General features: G+C 37.2%; 1 protein-coding gene across 2 annotated transcripts in view; it reads right to left on the bottom strand.

Moving 5' to 3' along the window:
* The window catches only part of LOC142345620 (uncharacterized), a 149260-nt gene that overhangs the window by 5589 nt on the left and 120309 nt on the right, over positions 1–23362 (bottom strand). Inside the window, exons 1-8 of one of the 2 annotated variants that reach the window (XM_075397762.1) lie at positions 23312–23362; positions 23044–23135; positions 22199–22333; positions 17355–17687; positions 7019–7248; positions 4034–4242; positions 3378–3647; positions 2819–3042 (exon numbers count right to left, since the gene is read on the bottom strand). The exon at positions 23312–23362 is cut by the window's right edge and continues 155 nt beyond it. In XM_075397762.1, coding sequence (XP_075253877.1) covers positions 2819–3042; positions 3378–3647; positions 4034–4242; positions 7019–7248; positions 17355–17687; positions 22199–22333; positions 23044–23135; positions 23312–23334 — 1516 coding nt within the window. In that variant the 5' untranslated portion in view covers positions 23335–23362. Of the gene's footprint in view, positions 1–2818; positions 3043–3377; positions 3648–4033; positions 4243–7018; positions 7249–17354; positions 17688–22198; positions 22334–23043; positions 23138–23311 lie in introns of both variants that reach the window. The other variant, XM_075397763.1, reaches the window with a different exon arrangement.

Below are 23362 nucleotides of genomic sequence, written 5' to 3'. Positions count from 1 at the left end.
AAAAAATCTGTCGAGCAAACGGATTGATGTTAAAACACCGTTTCATTTCTTTATTAGTAGAGGGAAAAAGTAAACTAACTAATGTCGGACAAATTGATCTCGAAAAACAGGCGGGTCAATTTAAGAGGGAGTGTAGACAAAATACATTTTTACGGCTACAAAAACTTCCGCGACAGAGGCGGGGTTCCAATCCACGACCTCCCGTAGGCTAGACTAAGAGATTTGCCAATCGGCTATCCGTGACTTCACATTTCGTAATCTACAATCGCTTTTGTTATAACAACATTAAGTTCTGAAAAAGAAGAGCAACTTAGATCACACAAATATCAAGAAGAAAAGCATGAAAATTTCACTTGAAATGAAATCTAAATAACGTTACAGAACTAAGAAGTTGACAAATTAGCTCGAAAGAGACACGCTTACAATAATTGTTCCGAGCTTCGTTGGAGAGCAATTTAAAAAAAAATGCTCTGGCAGCAAGCAGTCAAAATTTGCATTAAAGACACACACGATTACAATATTTGCTACAAAATTCGGTCGAGAGCAAATTATCCGATAGCCAACATTCAGTCGTATTAAATTTTTTAGAATAAGAACAAACACATATTCTGCATTGAGTCTCTCCCAAAGTTAATGAATTTAATTTGTTTCAAATTCTCAGTCTAATAAGTCCAAAAAATGAAGCATAACCGACTAACGTCGGGCGAATCGCTCTCAAACGACCGGCGATCTGTTGGCTTCGTCAGTAGCTAGCCAAGGTTTACTGAGGATAGCTTTAGATTGATTCGACTCCTCAACTTTAGGATTTCTAGCCTTGTTTGTAAATAAATAAAAAAAAACGATATTCTAAAAAGTTGCAAAATATTGCAAAATTTAAAATAAAAGCTTCCAGATTTCGTAGTGAAAATAATTGAAGCTATTTTGTGTCTCTAGAGTTGCGTCAAGTAACCCATCTGCAAGACTTGAAAAGCTTCCTTAGCCAGTAATGATAGTTAAACTCAGAAAAGGACAAAATTATTCAAAAATTTTGAAAACAATTGCAAATTTCAAAAAATCTTGCTAAAAATTAAGATAATAAAATCTTCGAAACCATTTCATTGTCTCAAGAGCATATCCAGCATCCCTATTCCAAGCTTTAAATAGCTTAACTGGCTTAAAGATCCATAAACATGGAACAAATAATATTCCAAAAAAAAATTCTCAAAAAATTGCTAAAGCTGGAGTGAATATAATATTGCTAACTATTCCATTAACAATAGAAATTATGCGACAGCTTATCATCAAGCCTTGGAGGAGGTCACAACACCCTGGTGCCCGAAAAAATGATAAAAAAAACTCAAAAAAGATTAAAAAACTTGAAAAAATTGCGAATATTTTTAAAAATCCCTGATACTAAAATCTTGAAAGACATTCCATTAAATCTAGAAGCTATGCGTTAACCTATAATCAAACCCTAGAGGACGTGGATCTTGAGGCTGGAGACGCCTAAGAAATGACCAAAGTTCAAAAAACCACAAAAAATTTCAAAATCTCAAAAAAAATGCAGGTTGCATAAAAAAACTGCTAAAATATGTGATAATAAAAATTGAAAACTAATCCATGGCCGAAATCATTTTCCAGTAACTTAATACCAAGCCCTAACGGAGATTTTCTATAGGCTGAAAAACCTGAAAAATGACAATAAATGTTAAAAAAATAGAAAAAATGAAAAAAGTTCTGTAAAAAAAACGCAAAAATTCGTGGTGTTGAAATCTTGAGAAAAACTCCATTACATTTAGAAACCATACAGTAATCTATTGTCAAACCCAAAAAGTTCAGAACTATTCCATGGCCAATAAAAATTTTTCATAGACTTATTCCTAAACCCATAAGGAGGTTTTCTGGCCCCTGGGTCTGACGAAACTTGAATAATGAAAAACAGATGTCAAAAAAATTGAAATTTGCACGTTTTGTCAAAAAAAATGCTAAAATTCGTGATGTTAAAATGTTGAAACCATTCAACTATCACTAGAAGCTATGCAGTAAGCCATTATAAAACCCTAGAGGACGTTTCTTGACACCTAGGGCTGAAAGAACTCAAAAAATGACCAAAATTTTCAAAAAGCTGAAAATGTAAAAATTAGTATAAAATTGCGTGTTTTTAGCGATCGGTTGTTCGAACGTAGCCACGGTGGGCGCGGTGGGGGTGCAGCAGGGGGATTGATAGAGAGGGAGGGGCAACAGTGGCGGGGGGTCTACAACAGTGGGGGTGTCATCAACCTCTCTTCCGCCCTTCACACCATAAGTATAAGTATCCAAAACAGTTTGAGCTGAAACAGAGTTGAAAGGCTCTAAGAGCACTTAATGCCCGCTGGGCGCTACCTGTTATCCTGTTTTTGAGGATGAAAAGTCAAATGAGTCAGACGAAAATTCGGTCAAGCGAAGAATCGCAAAAAAGACCGACAGGACTAATATAATTGCTACAAACTTCGCTTGAGAGCAATTAAGCAAGTTAGTGGGAGTAAAAGTTGGCGTGTAAAATGAATCAAGTTATAGTTTATCAAGACACTGCTTCTTTTTTTGAAATTTTTCTAGGCAATCTATGCTTTCGGTCCACAATCTGAAGTCAATTTTGGTACGTCGCATCTTGAGAACATAGAGAACATGTAGAGAGCTGTTCAGTGAAGCCAACATGTGTCATACTGGGATATAAAATCATGCGAAGATTGTTTGACCTATTAGAATACACATTAGTTTTGTTTTTGGTGCAAGTGGGCGCTCGTTTGGTGTGCGTTTGTTTGCAGGGAGTGGAGAGGCAGTTTCGAGAATCTACACTCACCTGGAGCCCTGTAGGGTTGCTTCTGGTTAGCGTGATTGGCAATGGGAGCTTCATCGCCACTACAAGGAGCTGAAGCTGCGGTTGTGGTGGCTGACCTCTCTCTTATATCTCTCTGCGACTGATAGCTGTAATGTTGTGGTGTCTGGTGACTGTGGTCGGCCATGGGCTCCATTGGCACCAAAGCAGAGAAATGAGCTGCATCAAAGGTCAGCAACAGAGGGTAGCTGCAAAGGAGATGAGACTTCAGGCCTATTTCCAAGCCTACTGGTCCCCTTCGTCGTTTATAGCAAACACATTATACCGCTTATTTCTCGTTACAGAAAACCTTATTGCATTCAAATATCACACACATGATCGTGAGGGGCTTAGGAAACAAACCCCCATTTAAAAATCATATTATGAGAAAGGTAGATGAGTGAGAAGTGGTATAACTCAGAACTAAGATAAGGATTCACATTAGATAAAACTCCTTGCCATGTTCTATTTTTTTTAAATTTCAGTGTGAAGGTAAAACCAGAAGAGAATCCCGTATTTGTAATTTGAGATATAAAATACCAACTGATGACATTCAGAGGCCTTGCATTCCAGAGGCAGGTAGACTCCGCCGAAGGGGATGGGGGCAAAGTTCTCCCCCCGGTTGTCCCTCAGGAACAGATCGGCCACAATGATGACAGGTCTCCGCAGGATGTTGGCCAGTAGGAACACGTGGAACTCCTCCAGACTCTCGTACTGTTCACTGCCCATACTGTCCACAGATCCCGTGGCATCCGACTGTCTCTCCAGGTTGGACGAGGAGTGGTTTGAGCTAGACTTCAGCTTAGAGTTGGTCCTACAACATATCAATTTTAACCGCTTTAAACTTGTTTGAAACCTGGTATTAAATGATCGCTAAATAACTTCCGAGTGTTTCGGCATTTTGATTTCGAAAGTCGCCATTTAAACTTTATAATCACTCGGCCGGTTGTAAAGTCATGATGTAAAACGGATGTGTTAGAACGATGATTGATGAAACTTTTGAATTCAATTCTTTGCTCTTTCAATGCTAATTTACATTTATAATGGCCAGTGCCACCTCTTTTTTGGCTATGCAAACATTAGAAAATAAACACGCATTAGTTTGTTCATCACGATTTCGAAACCTTAACTTTCGGCACATAAGGTGTTGTGGTCGGCGTAGTTTCACTGAATTCTTAATCGCAACTAAATCTAACCAACCTATCGTTGGCCTCAGCAGTAGCAGTAGATCTGTTGATGTCTGGCGTTGATGTTCTGATGCTGCTGTTGTTATTATTATTAGCACAACTGTTGTTCTGGGTGGTTGTAGTGGTGGAGGTGGTGGTGGGTCTCCTGGGTTCTGAGGATGCTAATTGCAACATACAATCCCACTCACGATTCCACTCGTCGTCAGACCAGATCAGTCCAGACTGCAACCAAAATAAAAGCGTGAAATTATGGTTTAAAAAAAGCTGAACATAACCGACTAACGTCGGGCAAATTGCTCTCAAACGACCGGCGAGCGGTTGGCTTTGTCAATACCTAGCCACTCTTTAGTGAGGTTAGCTTTACCTTGATTGAAGGGGCGTGACGTTAGGGTAAAAGACGATGACCGCACGCCACATAACAGCCGCTGAAGTGCGGCATCAACAAAAGAGTTAAGGAGAGAGAGGGAGAGAGAGAGAGCGCGCGAGAAAAAACGTGGAGAAAGAGAAGGAAAGAAACGCCAACCAACACAGAGAGAGAGAGAACTAGGAATTTTTTCCATGATGAGATTCGACACTACAACTTCAAGTTTTCCAGCCTTGTTAGTAACTAAATCATATAGAAAACTGAAAGTGCAAAATTAAGAAGAAAAGTTTACACATATCGCAGTAAAGAAAATGTTCGAAAACATTTTCGACTCTGAATTTTTGTCATGTAGCCCATCTGCAAAACTTGAAAAGCTCGTTGGCCAGTAATGATCGTTAAACTCAGAAAAGGACAAAAATATTCAAAAATTTTAAAAACAACAGTAAATTTCAACAAAATATTGCTAAAATCGTGATATGATTATCCTCAGAACATCATTCCATTGTCTCAAGAGACTATCCAGTATCCTTATTTCAAGCCACAAACAGTTTTGCTGGCCCATAAAGATCCATACGCTTGGAACATAACAATTTTGCAAAAAATTTTTTCAAATTGAATTTTGTCAAAAAATTGCTAAAATTCGAGTCATTAACGTAAGGATAACCATTCCATTAACTCTGGAAACTAAACAGCAGCTTACTATCAAACCTCGAAGGAGGTTCATAGTGCACGAAAAAAAAATCAAAAAACATTTTAAAAAAACTTGAAAAAATTGAATAAGATTTTAAAAAATTGCTCGAATTCGTGATATTAAAATGTTGAAAAACAAAAATATTGCATCTGGAAACTATGCAGTAACCTATTACCAAAGCCTAGAGGAGGTTTCTTGCCTCTTGAGGCTAGAAAAACGTGAAGAAAATTTCAAAAAGCATGGAGATTTCCAAAAATTTTTCAAAAAATGCTAAAACTAGTGATGTTAAAATCTTTAAAAACACTCCATTGCAGGTACAAACTATAAAGTAGATTATTATCAAACACTAGAGGAGGTTCCTTGGCTCTTGAGGCTAGATAAACCTATAAAATGACAAAAATTTTAAAAAACCTTGAAAGAAATTGCAAGTTTTATAAAAAAAAAATCGATAAAATTTGTGATATTAAAAACTGAAAACTATTCTAAGGCCAATCAAAGTTTTTCAGTAACATATCATCTAAACCTATCGGAGGTTTCCTGCCTCCTGGGGCTGGAAAAACTTCGATAATGACAATAAATTTTGAAAAATTTGAAAAATCAAGTTTTATCAAACTACTGCTAAAATTTATGTTAAAACGTCGAAAACCATTCCATTATCATTAGAAACTTTTTTCTGAATCCTGAGGCTCAAAAACTTTGAATAATGCCAACAAAATGTTTTTAAAAAAAATGCTATATGTCAAAAAAATGCTAAAATTCACGTTAAAATTTTGAAAATTCGTTACATCTAGAAACTATACAGTAACCTATTAACAAACCCTAGAGGAGGCTACTCGGCTCTTTAGGCTGGATAAATCTAAAATACGACACAAATTTTCAAAAAGCTTGAAAAAAAATTGTCAAAATTAGTATAAATTTGCGTGTTTTTAGCGAGCGGTTGTTCCTCAGTAGCTAGCTACGGGGGGGGGGGGGGGGGGGGGGTTACCGGGGTGCTGCTGTGTTTGGCAACAGTCGGGCGGGAAGCAACAGCGCGGTGGGGGTAATAGTGCGGGGGGTCAACAGTGGGTTGGGGGGTTTCAACCTCTAAGAAGATCGGTGGTTCGTCAGTTTCCAGTATCCACGGGGGGGGGGGGGGGGGGTTGGGCAGCAGAGGGATGGGGGGCAACAGCGCGATGGGGGGTGGGGGCAGTATTGGGGGGTGTCAACAAAGGGGGTGTCTTCAACCTCTAAGAACCACCCTTCACACCATAAGTATAAGTCTCCAAAGCAGTTTGAGCTGAAACAGAGCTGAAAGGCTCTAAGAGCACTTAATGCCCGCTGGGCGCTACCTGTTTATCCCGTTTTTGAGGACGAAAGGTCAAAAGCGTCAGACGAAAAATCGGTCAAGCGAAAAATCGCATAAAAAAGACCGACAGGACTAATATAATTGCTGCAAACTTCGTTTGAGAGCAATTAAAAACTACAATACCTACTTATACTTTCGTCAGATTGAACTATATTCTCTGCTCTCAAATCTCCAAGAAGCCAAGTTTAAAATCGTCACGGAAAGAAAAAGTATATAATGAACTTAGCTTACCCTCAGAATTTAAACGGCTTCATAATTACGAAGGTCGCATACACCTTCAGTACAAGAATGGGTCAGTCTGAAGTCGTCATTATAACCAACAACTGTCGGTATAATCCCCCATAATGTCATATTTACTGTAGTTGGAGGAAGAGGTTGCGACAGGAGGGGGGTGCGGTTAGGGAGGGTATTTATAAAGCTATAAGTTTCATGACCACTAGCTGCACTTGTTAACTTGGGAGGGGGCTCTTTTCTGGGACTGGGATATCCGATCATTCTGGAAGAAACCAAAACGGTCAAGCCAAAAAAATTGCATTAAAGACACACGACTACAGTAATTGTTTTAAAAAACTTCGTTTCCGGGTAATCAAAGGGTTACCTGTTGGTTGATTAGAGTCTGTGAGAATCTCCACCTTCGCTTGAAGGACTCCAAGTGAACATTTGAGTCTTTAAGCGGTGCGTAGAGAGCCTTTCGGAGCACCAGCTCTCGGTCGTGGAAACCCCACATTGCTAGAGAAGCAGCGTGAAGCAGACAGTTACCGTCACCTGTTGTGACCATGGGATAGAGAGGCTGGGCTGCAGCATTTTCTGTCCACCAATTTAGACGACCTGCAAATGTTGGTTAACATGGCCGAGTAATAGCCACCAAATATACTCCCTGACAATTAGTTAAACCGGATTACTGATAATGAAAAAACCAAATGTTTAAAGCAAACAACAGTAGCCGTTTCGAGGCTATTGATACCAATTCTATTCTTGTTTTAGGAAAAAAGAAATTAACTTAATTCCAGTACTGATAGAAACAAAAAATAGACCTGCAGAAGTCAATATTTTTTCAAGTGATTCAGTCAAAAAATAAGCTGACTACCAGAAAGTAACCTTAATTTGAATCATTTAGATTCATTTGTATTGAATTGGAAAACATAGCCGGCAGATTGCCGGAATAGCTGCGAAAGAATAGACCTGCGTGCCATATAATAGAGATAGAAACAGATACAGATCTAAATTGAAAAAACAATCGACGCCGCTCAAAAAAACTAGGTAAAAAACATTCAGCGATAAATTAATAAAGCTTGTTAAAATTCATTCCGCAGAGGCCTCTTATTAGGAACCTTTACTGCACAAATGAGTTCCTTTGACCTTAACCAAATTCAAATTAAACTAAGTTTTAAAGTGCAAAAGTCATTTTATTGAGTGAGGTAAGTCACGTATGATCAAAATCTAATCACGCAAATAACCTAAAAACTTTTGTTAAAGCGAGTGAGAAATGACGTCACGCGCGCAAATGCCGTTAGTGAGAGCAAGAAGTCATTCAGAAAATTTGAATTTTTCAGCTTTAATGAGTGAACAAATGTAAAACGAAAAAAAAAGAGCGTCAGACGACGAAGCAAAAAAACCAGAGCACCGCAATATAGCTTCGCTCAGCTTACAGCTTCGCAGCTATAAAAAATAAATTTGTATCCTTCGGTTCAAGGACTCAAAGTGTTCGATTTCAGTACCGTTTCAGTTAGGTTGAATTATTCTATTAAAATTAGCTTCTGAACAGAAGGCCATTAAGAACATAGCCGGCAGATTGCCAAAAAATAGCCGCCATTGACACACTTCGGGATTGAAACAGAAAAAAAAGAAGCGATTGATGTTGAAAAAATTTTCCTAAGTTTCAAAAATTGCTCTAATTCAGTGCACAGTTTCAGTTAGATTCTAAACCTATGCTTAATTCAGCTTCCAAACTGGAGAGTATTAAAATTGCTACTACTATCAGCTAACAATCGCTTTTTTGAACTTTGATAACCTAATGCACTACCACTTAATTACCGGGCTTTACCGATTTATCCCCTCTTTTGATTTTGATCTTTTGACTTTGACAGTATTCACCACATTGCGTAATTGAATGCGTAAGAAATTAAAATCCATTCAGTTGAAACAGCGAGTGAGGTAAGTCAGAAGTCAGACGTGAAAATCGTGACTGATCTAAAACGAAAAACGTGATCAAAAGGTGAAGCGAATTAAAAAACATAGCAGGACAAGTCCTGACGTATAATTCAAAGAATTTTCATTGCCTATACAACAAACTATACCTAAAACGGACTATGAGTGGATTGGAAAAACCATTTCTGAAAAAATCAGATCAAAAAACTTGAAGAAAAAAACAGAAAATCAATGTGAAAATGCCGCATGTGAACAAAGCACAACTAGCGAGAAAACAAATTTTGGTTTAAAAATTAGGCCTAGAATGAACTATGAATAGATTGGAAAAACCATTTAGAAAAAAATCCGATCCAAAAAATCGAAAACAGTGAAAATCGAAGTGAAATTGCCGCATGTGAACAAAAAAACCACTAGCGAGAAAGCGAATTTTTGTTCAGACACCGTTTTCTTACTCTACTTTAAAATTAGAGCAAAAAATTCATGCCGCAGAACCACTCGCTTTTTCGCTCCACGCTCCGTTTCGGCGTGACCAAAATCACTATTCTAATTTGACTTCAAAAATCAAAAATGTGTGAACAGATCATAAAAAAGACAACACTCCAACACAATTCAAATTCTTTGAATTGTAAAAAAAATAGGAGCGCTATAATAGCCGGCTGAGAAGCTGAGGCGGCTATTAACAAGCTCTGGTAATAATACAGATAACTCTCGTCGGGTAAATTAAAATATTTTTGAAACCGAATAGGCTTAGCAACTCTCTCATTCCATCATCTTTCACTAGAAAACAGAGGAGACCAGAAAGGGACCAGTAGAAACATAACACGAAATACGATCAAAACTCAAAAACTTCCAAATGTTTATGAAAACAGATGGGCCAAAGTTTTCAAATAGTTAGTTATACACCCTTAAAGATATACAACAACAAAAACAACTAAGGACAAAACATTAAAATGTTATCAAAACAAGTTTTGTCACTATAACAATTTGAGCATTCAAACGATTAACAATATTCGCCATTAGAACAAATGTATTGCTTTTATTAGCCTTCCTGACAAATCAAGAGGCAAAAAACAGTGAAAACAAAATTGATACGTAACAAAAATTGGAGCAAAAAAATTTCACGCCGCAAAACCACTCGCTTTTTCGCTCCACTTCCTGTTTCGGCGTGACCAAAATCACTACTACAATTTGACTTCAAAAATCATGAAAATGTGTGAAAAGATCTTAAAGACAGCGTCCCAATACAATTCAAATTCTTTGAATTGTAAAAAAAGCAGAGCGCCTAAACAATAGCCGTTTGAGAGGCTGACGGCGGCTATTAATTCATACTAAATAAGATACTTACCTTACAATTCAAATAAGCAGTCACTGTAATAAACTCTGATAAACAAACTCACTGTATTATTGGCCGAGTTTTAAGAGATAACTGCAATGAGCTAAATTTCATGAACGGATTCTAAAATCCATTCAGTTGAAATAGTGAAACGCTTATAACAGTTGAAAACATCACAGACGTCGGGCGAATCACGATTGGCGATCGGTTGGCTTCGTCAATAGCTAGCTGCGGCTAAGGGAGGCTTTTAGCTAAATTGGGAGGGAGTGGGGTGAGCATATGGGGAGAGGGAAAATGAGAGACAATTGACATATATTTAGACCTGATGTCGACAAAACGTCAATCAGAGTTTCAGAAACGTCAAACTTTCTTTCAAGACAGCTGAGCCCTGGGTGATGAAATGGCGTCTTTCACCTTGAGGTGAACCATGTTGACAGACAAAACCTGGTTTAAAAACAGCCGAAAGACTCCAGTAACGAACCGAAGGTCTACGGTTGAACGTATCATATAAACCTCACAAAATTAACCAGTTTCGGTGCATTTTTGGTTTTTAGAAGTGAACTGTTGCCAATTGATTTCCGCTATCTCTCAGAAGTCAAGAGAGATAAAGTCAGTCGAAAAATCAAATGATCAGACAAAATACGGATCAAGAGAAAAACTGAACATAGCTGGCAGATTGCCACAAAATAGCTGCGATAACTTGGTAAACCTGCAGTCTCACAAAGATTTCGAAAACAGACCAACGAAAAATTTCTTTTTTTTTATAAATTGCTGATATCATATCATATTTTGATTTACAAGAAACTGTACAACTTATGGGTTGTTAACTTGAACTGTGATTGTATTAGCTGCTGCATACTCCGTTAAATTGATTTCCATCAATTGAAGCAAGCAAAAAATCAATTTGAGAGAGGAAGAGGTTTTGCGGTGTAAAATTTTTTCACTCTACGTTTGGTTCGAACAGAAAAACGGTGTTTAACAAAAACTGTTTCTGGCCAGCGCTTTTTCTGTTTATATGCGGCAACTTATATGTGGTAATATATAAGTTAATATATAACTTATATATGGTAATATTAATAGAACTTTTGGCCCATTTACGAAACCCTTGAGGTTTTCCTGTCCCTGGGTCTGTCAAAACTTGAATAATGAAAAACAAATGTCATAAAAATTGAAATTTGCACGTTTTGTCAAAAAAATTCTTAAATTCATGATGTTAAAATGTTCTAAACCATTCCAATACCACTAGAAACTATGCAGTAACCTAATCTAAAACCCCAGAGGAGGACACCTAGGGCTCAAAGAACTCAAAAATGACAAAAAAGCTTTGAAAAAAATATGAAAATTATATTTTTCGAACGTAGACACGTGGGGGTGTGGTGCATCGGGGGGGGGGGGGCTGCTAGAGAGGGAGGAGGCAACAGTGGGGTGGGGGCAACAGCGCGGCTGGGGGTGGTGGCAATAGTGGGGGTGTCTTCAACCTTTCTTCCGCCCATCACACCATAAGTATAAGTCTCCAAAACAGTTTGAGCTGAAAAGCTGAGAGCACATTAGGCCTGCTCGGCGCTATCTGTTCATCCCCTTTTTGAGGACGAGAAGTCAAAAGCGTCAAAAAAAATCGGTCAAGTGAAAAATCCCAGAAAAAAGACCAACAGGACTTATATCATTGCTACAAACTTCGTTTGAGAGCAATTAAAAACATCACCACTACCGTCGAGTGAAGCCAAAATAATTTTATTATATGTAATTTTGAGCTATTTTTGCAATTTTGACCCGTTGAAATTTTAGCAATTTTTGTAATCTGACTATTCAATTTTTTTAAATCGTTCGCAGATTTTTGGTTGACCATTGCGGTTCTGGTGGTATTGGCGATCTCTGGATTCGATTGACACTATTCTTGAGGTATGTTTTTTTTGGTAAAATTAATAGAATTTTTGGCCCATTTCAATCAACAGTTGAAAACATCACCACTAACGTTGAAACAACTGAACATAACCAACTAACGTCGGGCGAACTGCTCTCAAATGGCCGGCAAGCAGTTGGCTCCGTCAGTAGCTAGCCAAAGTTTAGTGAGGATAGCTTTAGATTGATTCGACTCTTCAACTTCAGGATTTCTAGCCTTGTTAGTAAATAAATCAAATAAAAAAACTGCTATTTTAAAAATTTGCAAAATGTTGCAAAATTTTTTAAAAAGCTTCCCGATTTCGCAGTGAAAATGTCTATTGAGTTGTTTTATGTAACCCATCTGCAAGACTTGAAAAGCTTCGTCGCCCAGTAATAATCGTTAAACTCAGAAAAGGACAAAAATACTCAAAAATTTTGAAAACAATCGCAAATTTAAAGAAAATCTTGCTAAAGATCAAAATATTAAAATCTTCAAAAACATTTCATTATATCAAGAGCCTGTCCAGCATCCCTATTTCAAGCCTTAAATAGTTTTTACAAGAAAATCTTGGTAATATTAATACAATTTTCGGCCCATTTTAATCAACAGTTGAAAACATCATCACTAACGTTGAAACAACTGAACATAACCGACTATCGTCGGGTGAAGTGCTTTCCTCAAACGATTGGCTTCGTCAGTAGCTAGCTCCGGATTACGGAAGCTTTTAGCTAAATTGGGAGGGGGTGGAGTGATCATATGGGAGAGGGAAAGGAGGGGACAATTGACATTTAGAATTTCGACAAAAAGTCAATTACAGTTTGAAAAACGTCAAACTTTATTTCAAGACAACTGAGCCCTGGGGGATGGAATCACGTCTTTCAGTAACGAAACGAAGGTCTACGGTTGCGAGTATCATTAAAGCTCGCAAAATTAACCAGTTTCGATGCATTTTTGATTTTTGGAAGTGAACTGTTTGGAAGTGATTTTTGGAAGTGATTTTTGGAAGGAAACGAAGGACCAAGACTCCAGTAACGAAACGAAGGTCTACGGTTGGGAGTATCATTAAAGCTCGCAAAATTAACCAGTTTCGATGCATTTTTGATTTTTGGAAGTGAACTGTTGCCAATTGATTTCCGCAGCTGCTGACTGAATGAGAGCGTTTTAGATAAGACCAAAATCAAGAAGTCAAGCAAGATAAAGTCACTTGAAAAGTCAAATGATCCGACAAAATATGGAAGCGAAAACTGAACATAGCTGGCAGATTGCCGGAAAAAAAGCTGCGATAACTTGGTGAACCGGGAGTCTCGCACAAGTGTCTAAAAAAGACTTAACCGAGTTCTGGTTTGTTCACTTGAACTGTTTGTATTAGCTGCTGCATGCTCCGTTAAATTTATTTTCATCAATTGAAGTTAAGGAAAAAATCAATGAGAGAGAGAGGAAGGGTCAAGGGTTAAAAGGCCGCGCATGAAAAATTCCTCTGGCTTATGAAAAATTCTTCAATCCTATTTTTCTAGCTCTCTCTAAGAGAACGCGTGAACAATAGTCACCCACTCCATTTTACTACAATTCAAAGATTTCAAATTCATTGAAAATCTTTTTGTAAGAGCGATTTTGGTTACGCCAAAACAGCAAGTGAAGCAAAAAAAAAGAAAGGTTTTGAGGCGTGAAATTTTTTCACTCTACTTCCGGTTCGACCGGAAAAACGGTGCTTTCCAGAAATTCATTCCGGCTAGTGCTTTTTCTGTTCACATGCGGCAACTTGACTGACTTTATTTTTAGTTTTTACGACTAGAACATGAATAATCTTGATCTATTTGGAGATGTTTTAGAGGAAGTCAAACGCCGCATGTGAAAAAACTGTTCAGCTCAATCAGCTGAACAGAAGTCAGTCTCATAGGGAGAATAAATTGCAGTGTTTGTTAAAGCACCGTTCCCAAAGAGCGAGAAAAGTAGGAGTGGAACAATTTTTCTTTCAGCAAGTCATATTTCATCACGTGCGGCTTTTTCAAAACGCCTTCGTGTTTTGATTATAAATTTTAGCCAGTCCTATTAGTCGGTATTAGTTTCTCCGGAGTTGCAATTTGTGCAGACAGTTTTTGAATAAATTATACATTTTTGTTATCAGATTTGGTTTTTCACAATTTACTCTTTTTATAATGAGTGAAAAAGTTAGGATTATTTTGTTTGTTTAGTAGCGTAGGCCTAAGTGAGCATTTATTTCGAGTCGGCTCCGGAGTCTTCCGGTTAAATTTTCAATTTTAATTGTATTTTCTAAATGTTTTTCCGAGTCCAATCCTAATAATTTTAGGTTTACTTTCAAGGAAAAATCCTCCAATTGTAAGTCGAAATCCTCACTTTCTATTTTTTTCCTAAACATAGCCAGCACATTGCCGGAAAATAGCTGCGATAGACGCTTGTGGCCTTCAATGAATTGAAACAACCTAAGAAAACATAGCTTAAAAAGATAGTACAAGAGACGATTTAAAAAATTTTCATTAAATGCTGAGATGTTATATTTTGATTATGAATAAGTATAATTTATTGCTGCTTCTACTAGCTGCTCTTAAATAACCTTCAATTAGAGTGACAATCACTCACTAGACCTTAACTCTGAATTAAATTCAAAAAATTCAATTTCAGTGTGAGGTCATTTTTGAGAATGAGTAAGTCAAGTGTGATCAACAATTTAATTGAACGAATGAACAAAAAACTCGCTCCACTAAGAGTGAAAAATGACGTCACGCCCGCAATTGAGTTGAAATTGCATAAATGAACAAAAAGCAAATTTTAAGTGGTTGACGTCATATGGTCGTGAAAATCTTGACCAGGAAATAAAAGACATAGCAGCACAAGTCCTGACGTACAATTCAAAGAGTTTTCATTGACTAAACAAAAATCTAGACCTGATACGGACCATGAGTGAATTGGGAAAACCATTCTAAAAAATCAGATAACAAAATCGAAAAAGTGTGAACAGATCTTGAAAACAGAGCCGGAAGAATTTCAGATACAACTCGAAGTCGAATATTGACCAGATGCATATTCAACAATATTACATTAAGCCCTTTGAAACAACAACAAGAAATACAATGAGAACACTAAATGCAAAAATTTGCTTCAAGTTCGGAGTCCAAAAAGTATTTGGTAACGAACCTGTAATACAGGATTTTTTTGCAAGAAAATAATAACGTTTGATAAACCGAGTACCTAAACAGAAAATCGAAGGAAGGGAAAGGATATGACGATGGCAAAACAAAATCATAGCTGGCACAGTGCCGAAAAATAGCTGCAATAGCTTCGCAGATCTGCAGTCACAAAAGAAAGTGAAGGAAACGAACAAAAAAAGGTCTTATAATAAAAGCTGAGATGTTAAATTTTTGATAAGGATTCTGTTGAATCTTTTGGTGCTTCTATTAGCAGCTCTCAAATATCCTTCAATTAGATTGACACACCCACTTGCCGGCATATCTACGAATTAAAGTAAAGAAAAGTCAATTCCAGAGTGAGGAAATCTTTTTTGAGAGTGAAGTAAGTCACGTGTGAACGGAAAGTTAATCAAGCAAATGAACAAAAACTCACTCCACTAAGTGCAAAATAACGTCACGCACGCAATTCAGTTGAAATTGCATCAACGAATGAAAAAAAAGCAGATTTGAAGTGGTTGTGACGTCATATGATCATGACAAAAATCTCGACAACGAAACAAAAAAAACATAGCAGGACAAGTCCTGACGTACAATTCAAAGAATTTTCATTCACTTAACAAAAAATTAAACCTTGAACGGACTATGATTGAATTGGGAAAACTATTTCAAAAAAAATCAGATAAAAAAAAACGGAAAATCAATGTCAAAATGCCGCTAGCCAGAACAAAACCACTAGCGAGAAATTTAAATTTGATTCTAAGAACAAACTAGGCCTAGAATGGACTATGAATGGGTTGAAAAACCCCATATAGAAAAAAAATCCGATCAAAAGTTGAAAAAACATTAAAGACCAAAGTGAAATTGCCGCATGTGAACAAAAAAGCACAAGCAAGATAGCGAACTTTTAAAACACCATTTTCTCACTCTACTTACAAATTAGAGCAAAAAAATTTTACGCCGCAAAACCACTCGCTTTTTCGCTCCATTTCCTGTTTCGGCGTCACCAAAATCACCACTCCAATTTGACTTCAAAATTCATGAAAATGTGTGAAAAGATCTAAAAAAAGACAGCGCGCCATTACAGTTCAAATTCTTTGAAATGAAAAAACCAAGAGAACGCCAAAATTAGCCCCAGCTATAGCTGTGCGGCTATTAATAAGATAGACAGGTCGACCACCAGTCCTTTAATAGATTTTTTTGGTTAGATTGGGGCTGTCATTTTTATGACACACATACGCTCTATAAAGAAAAGACCCTAATGGAGCTTATTCAAAATTACTATTTGAATATTCGGAATCAAAGACTCAAGACTCTAATACTCCACAATTAGGGCATATACGTTTGGCACTACTTAGATGCACACTATTGACCTTTAACTAGTAAATGTTCATAAAATTTAGAGTTCCTTAAGCGAGTTCAGAAGTCATTTTTTTAGAGAGGTTAGTCACGCAATTGACGCAAAAGCAGAACAAATGACGTCACACACGCAAATTTTAACTTCAAAGAAGTAGAAATCGCTGAAATTGAAAAAGTAAATTCCAAGAAGTCAGGTCGCAAGAATCATCGATGGAGACGACGAATTAAAAAAACCACGATGTCCGCAATAATAGCCGCTATCGCGTCACGGCTATTAAAAACTAAAGATCACCATAACTCCTCTTCAAGTCGTATAATAAAGAGAGCCGACAATTACTCAAATTCGATTCCCAGACAAAATGTACAAAACTAGTAGCAGAAAAATAACTAGCAAAATTTCATCGAATTTTCTCTTTACAGAGTGTGCAGTTTTGTATTCTTTATAATGAGTCCCATAAAATTGCTACTCCGGCATTTCGCAACAAAGTTAATACTTCAAACAGAAAAGAAAACCCAGACATTCAAGCTTTGCGGGAACGGCATTGAAAAGCAAAGAAAAATCCTTAGTTGCAACTTTATAGGACTGAAGCGCAAATGCAAAGATGACTAACGCTGACAGAACGCCAGACAAGCAATTGGATATCAGCAGGCTGATTTGCATATCAACCCTTTTCCGATTAGCTTCAATGTTATCTATTCTTGTTGCAGTTGACCCAACGACAGTTGAGTCGCAGAGCACAAGTCAGGTACCAAGAATTTACAATACTATTAGTAAAGTACAGTTATCTCTTTTCCTTATTTCATTGGGTCTTATTATTGGCGCGGCATTTTTACGAGAATTTTTTTAGCTTGTCATAGCGCAAAATATTAGATTTGGGTGGCAGCTGTCAAATATGACATCCATGTATGCGAAAACCTCGTTCAATGTTCAAACAAACAAACAAGTAACAAGCGTAAGGGCGCAAAATTATCATTTACACGCTGATCAGAAAGAAAGGGGCAGATATCACGTGCTCTGTGCGTAGACCCAGTCTCGAGTGACTATCAACAAACTGTCTTCGTGACGAACCTGATTCTTGGAGTGCCACTAAGGTAGACTTTTCCACCAGCTCCCGCTCCAGATACTCTCTGAACCCCTTCTGGTATAGACTCAAGTCTGGAATTGTGATGGAAAAGCACGCGTCAGGGAATGGTCTGGGAAGCTGAGAAGCACCTTGAGCTTCACTCGATGACTTTTCTGATATGCTGGTCGAAATAGAAGATGATTTGATCGAGTTGATGCCGCCAGCGTCTCCCGAGTTTTGTCTGTTGCGTTTGTGCATCTTCTTGACGATGCCTTGGTTGCCTTCGACCCTCGAAATTCCCCTCTGCATTGAGGGTGGAGGGGGCACACTGGGTTCATCTGCAAACGCGGTGCATTTACTCAAGCTTTGAGTTACATTGCGCTTGAAAAAATCTTTTAAAAAAACATACTGGATAGATACAGAACGGAGCTGAAAATGAATGCAATAAAAAATAAATTTATCCTAACCGAAAATACAAACTTATGGTTGCATGTTGAGTTTTAAAAAATGACGGCGATGTTTTATTTTTCGAAAAAAAACCATGTAATTTTGAGAACCTTTTTCGTTTTAATCGATAACATTGAGAAACCTGGCTGTCATAAAACCAAAAAATAGCCACTAGAGGCCTGTACTTAAATAGACTACTAAAAACTTGAGTCCCAGCCAACTTCTGAATAAGCTAATCAAACTAATTATTATACTATCAAAATTGTAACAGAAATGAGACAGAAATCAAACAAAAAAGACAACGCAGAACCTGATTACGTCTCCTTGAAAATTCGTCCAAGTTCCGACTCCAAAACAATAAAGCTGACACAAATCTTTCATTTACTGATGTAACTGTGGAAATTTCAAAACCTTTCAGAATGATAAGCGCAAATTTGAAGACCGGGAACAAATATATTTTTTTTAAAAAAAATGACAAAATTAACTGAAAAGAGTTTCTATCTGACACTCTAAGAAGACCGTTTTTTAACGATGTCTGTGTATATTACGGCCAATCCAACAAGTCTTTCATAAAATTTGGAAATCTAATCTAAGAACATAGCTAGCAGATTGCCGGAATAGCTAAGCAAGAAGACTTGTGTGACGTGTAAAAGAGAAACATCTCTAAGTTGAAAAGTTATCGACGCTGCTCAAAAAGCTATGAAAAATTCAGCGATATATTAGTAAAGCTTGTGAAAATTAATTGCGCAGAAGCCTTTTCATTAGGTACCTTTATTACAGGTATGAGTTCCTTTGACCATAAACTAATTCAAATTAAACTTAAGTTTTAATCGCAAAAGTCACTTTATTGAGTGAGGTAAGTCACATATGATCAAAATCTAATCACGCAAATGAGCTAAAAACGTTCGCTAAAGAGAGTGAGATATGAAGCAACGCGCGTAAATACCGTTAGTTAGAGGAACAAGTCATTCAGAAAACTTAACTTTATCAGCTTTGCTGTGTGAACAAATGTAAAACGAAAAAAGCATCGGACGACAAACAAAAAAATAGCCGGAAGAATTTCGGAAGCGAGAGCTTCACAAAAAATCCTTAAAAGCAGCTAAAACCAAAACTCTTTGTCTTGAGACATTAACTCACCGGGTATGATTTGAAAAAATGGGTGCTGCTGTCACCTCGAAAAATGCCGCAAAATGTCATAAAAAAAAAACATTAGAAAATGTTAAAAAAAGGCTTTAATAGTCAAAATACTCATAGTCAAAAAATAGTCTTTAATAGTCAAAAAAATCTTTTAATAGTCAAAATACTGATGAGCTCAAAAAACTGACCGGGTTGAAAGTTGTCATGAAATTACTAATGCTCGTCCCAAAGAAAGAACTTGGCAATCAGTTGTATTACCCAAAACACATGCAGATATTATTATATAGGTTTAGGCATCATTTAAATACTCAAAAGTGCTACAATATGAAAGATTCAGAATAAAAAAGCTTCCAGTGTCTTTCTATAAGTAAGCTCATATGATATTAGCTTCAATTCAAGTGGCAGTCGTGTTCCATTCATGCGGAGTTGCATGGCTGAAAGACCTTTTTCCAGAGTTGGTTTTAAGGAGATATATGACGGTTCTATACATACTGGCATCTTTTAACTTTATCATTGCGAGACACAAGAGAACTAAGATACCCTGGAACTCGTTGAGGATGACGAATTAGGCGATGGCCAAAAAGTAAAATTAAGAACAGCACACGTTTCTGCACAGGCAACCAGTGTAGCTGCTTGATGAATCTTGAAGTTGGTTTTCCGGGTGACAATCGAAATATCAGCCTGCATGCACAATTCATTATCCGCTCTAACTTCCCATGAAGTACAACAGGTAATCCATAACAAAGTGAGCTGCAGTAGCCAAGCCGGTAGATAATCAAAACTATTACCCACTCTTTTAAAACATCCCTATCAACTATGTCTCTGATAGAATAGAACTTCGGTAGCATACAGTAGCAGCCACAAGTAACTGAACTGATTTGCTTGAAAATAAAAGTTATTCATCCAAGATAAAGCCAAGAAACTTCACATGATCCAAAAAATTGGAATCCGTAGGAGATTTTAGATCAGCAATGAAAGAATTTTTCCGCACTACTTTCATAAATTCTGGTTTACTAGTATTTACTAGTATTTAATTTCAGCTTGGCGCCACGAAACCATTTCTGCAAGGTGTTAATAATCAAAACATACTTCTCCCGAGTCACCGTTTGCTCATAGACAAAGTAAATAACTGTATCATCCGCATAGAAATGATAATTTAATTGCAGTTTTTTAAATATGAGCTCTAATGGCAGCAAATAACAGGAGAAAAGCAGGGGGCCTAAAACCTTGTGGTACCCCAGTTTTAAATTCCTGCTCCGAAGAAAACAAATCCTTTATAAATACTTTCTGAGATCGACCAATGGGATCTCAGAAAGGTTACGCTTTTTAGGTAACAGAGAACAGAACCTCGGAATCCAAGGCTAACATCAAGAATTGATAAGAGGCATATTACAATCCAGTGTATCAAAGGCTGCCGGTAGACCGAGTCCCATGTAAAAGGTGCTCTTTTAAAGCTCTAAATTGTCGTTGGTAACTTTTAGAAAGGCGCTTTCTGTTGAGTAAAACTTTCGATAGGCAGTTTTAAAAGCACAGAACAATGCATTGCTTTCAAGGTGATCGGTAAGTTGTACAAGAGCTGCTCGTTCTAATAACTTCGATGTATGACTGAGATTTGATAATGGTCGATAGTTTGCAAAATCCTCAGAATCGAGATTAACGTTTTTAATGTAAGGTTTAACAACTGCTTGATAAAGAGCCTGAGGGAAAAATTGATGAGGTTCAATACTACTGAAAGCAAATCATTAGGAAAAAATTTAACAATCCTTGTCGGAATCCTGTCTAGCGTTGATGTAGTAGTCGTTGAAGCTTTAAGTAGCTTCTTAAAATCACACAGGGAAAACAGTGCGGGCGCATAACTGCTTATTTGTCAACGGGTGGATCTCTGGACACTCCACTGCATGAATTGATGCTATAATATTCCCCACTTTTGAAACAAACTTAATGAAATCTGTAGCAAGTATTTCTTTAATTTCACATTTTGGTAGTATTTGCTCCTCTTTAACTTGCTAAGTAGGGATTTCAATAACGCATACTTTTGACGTGTACAATTCCCATACAAGACAGTGTTGATAAACAACGCCCTTTTTTAAGAAACTTAAAAATAAATTTTGGTATTCAAATCAAAAACGGCTTTCAAATCAACGCTTCGGGTCTTTCGGTATAATCGCTCACATGTCTATTTCTTCCTCTTCAAGAATAAAAATTCATGGTCATAAAGCAGCCATTTATGTTCAAAGACAAATTCAGCCTTAAGCGGTAATTGCTCACTCAATATATTTTCCTCTGCAGCCAGATATTAAAAATACGAATTTTTGAGAAAAAAAAAGATACTAAAAATTAGGACTCAAAAGCCCAAAATAAGATATAAATCTCTCTTGTTCGAGATATAACCTAAAAAAATAACTTTTTACTACAGCAAATATTCAAAAAATCATTAAAAAGAAAAAGAAACAAAACAAAAACAAGACACCAAAAAACCCAATGAAAGTAGTAATCAGTCAAAATTGCGGACAAGGAATTCCAGCAAGTTCATTGCGTTGCATTATGATGAATGCAATCAATTGCAAATCAAAGAAATGACAAAACCAAGAAAATGACAATTCAGGAAAATGCTAAAAATTGTTAATTTTCTTTATAACTGAAAAAAACGGAAGGAACAAAACTATAGAAGTTGGCAGAATGCTAGAATGATACGTGCTGAGGTAGAAAATGTATTAAATCTCAGTAATTAAAAGCGAAACAAACAAAAAACAGAAAAATTGGACACCAACGGCCAAAATCGGATTATCATGTGCACAATCTCAAAAAACAAAAACACATCACAATATAAAGAAGCATTGAATCCACGAATTATCAAAATAAAGTTGTCACGAACTTTTCAAAAAAAGTCCGCTTGAAGATCCAAAAATGAATTAACGAAAAAAGCCAATATTTAACTAAAAAATCAAAAATATGTGCCGATTTTGAACTTGAAACAAATTATTAGGCTTTCCAAAACCGTAAAATCAATTTCTGATGGTTATATTTCAATATATCATCGAAAAAAATATATTTCCACAAAAAAAGCAAATTGCAAGCATCAAAAGTGGCCCAATTGGACGAAAAACTGCTGAAAATTAGTTCACACGGCGATTTTACTCACTTTCGCTTTTAGGTCAAAACTCCGTCTGAACGAAAAGTACTTCGAGTCGTAAAAAACCAAGAGCACCGCAATATAGCTCCGCTCAACTTCGCAGCTGTAAAATAAACAGGAGGATGATCTTGCCTTCAGTAGGTTTCGCATTAGCATTGTTAGTGTTGCCTTTTCCGGGGCAATCCAGAACATCTGGCCACTGATCATTTGGGATATTAGCAAGCTCCACATACGCTCGTAAGCCCTCATCCAAGTTCCAATTAGTACCTAAATGTTTTGTAATTTAACAGCTTTTTACAAAAACAATTGCAAATTAATTATCAAATTAGTTTTTTTGCTATTTTTTCAACTATTTGTCGTCACTCCGTACATTGCAAAACCCAGATCTTTTCCGAGTGTCCCCCCCTCAGTACGTTATGCACCCCCAGTTACAGAGCAAGTGCCATTACATAATAAACCATTTTGAAAAAATACGGCACGTGCGTCCTAGGGTGCAAATAATACACCCCCACTAAACTGGGGGGGGGGGGGGGGGGGAACAGAAAAGATCCCAAAACCCCACCATTATAGAGAATCCGTTGTTAAATAGCAGATCATGATGCTATAGCACACGTGCTTTGTGATTGCAATTACTAGTAGGGGCCTCACAATGCTGAAATTTTGTTAAAGGCAATTAAAAAATGATTTCTTAACCTCTATGCTACATTTCGATGTGAAATTATCAAGCAGGAAAACATATTTGTCAAAAACTGGCATATAAACCAACGCAGGATCTTTTCCGTTTGTGCCCCCCCCCCCCAGTACGTTATGCTCCCCCCAGTGACAGAGCACGTGTCATTACATAGTAAATCATTATGTAAAAATATTGCACGTGCGTCTGGGGGTTGCAAATAATATGCACCCACTAAGCTGGGGGGGGGGGGGGGGCACAAACGGAAAAGATCCCCAACGCAAATAGAGGCTATGGCGCCACTCACCGCTCAGCAGGTCCCAAGCCAAGGCTGGGTCGCTGCCCGTACGGGCGATAAACTCTGACAACAATGAGTCTTTCACGACGTCATCTGGCATTCTGAAATATGCAACGGAACGATATATCGTTTCCAATGATAAGCTGCCCACATCTTAAAATATCAATAAATGAGGGGGGAGGAGCGGTTCTAATTCACGTTTTAAATGGACGCTAAAGAAACTTTATACGAAATGGATGACGGTCCGCATTTGCTCGCGCAAACAAATTCAGCTAACCTTTGACGTCTTACCAGTGGCATATGTTGTATTCTTCCTGTCTCAGTGTTA

Source organism: Convolutriloba macropyga, chromosome 9 (genome assembly GCF_964194025.1).
Source record: "Convolutriloba macropyga chromosome 9, txConMacr16.3, whole genome shotgun sequence".
In the NCBI taxonomy this organism is placed as follows: domain Eukaryota; kingdom Metazoa; phylum Xenacoelomorpha; order Acoela; family Convolutidae; genus Convolutriloba; species Convolutriloba macropyga.
Note: the sequence above shows the minus strand (reverse complement) of the source record. Positions and strands in the feature narration are given on the sequence as shown.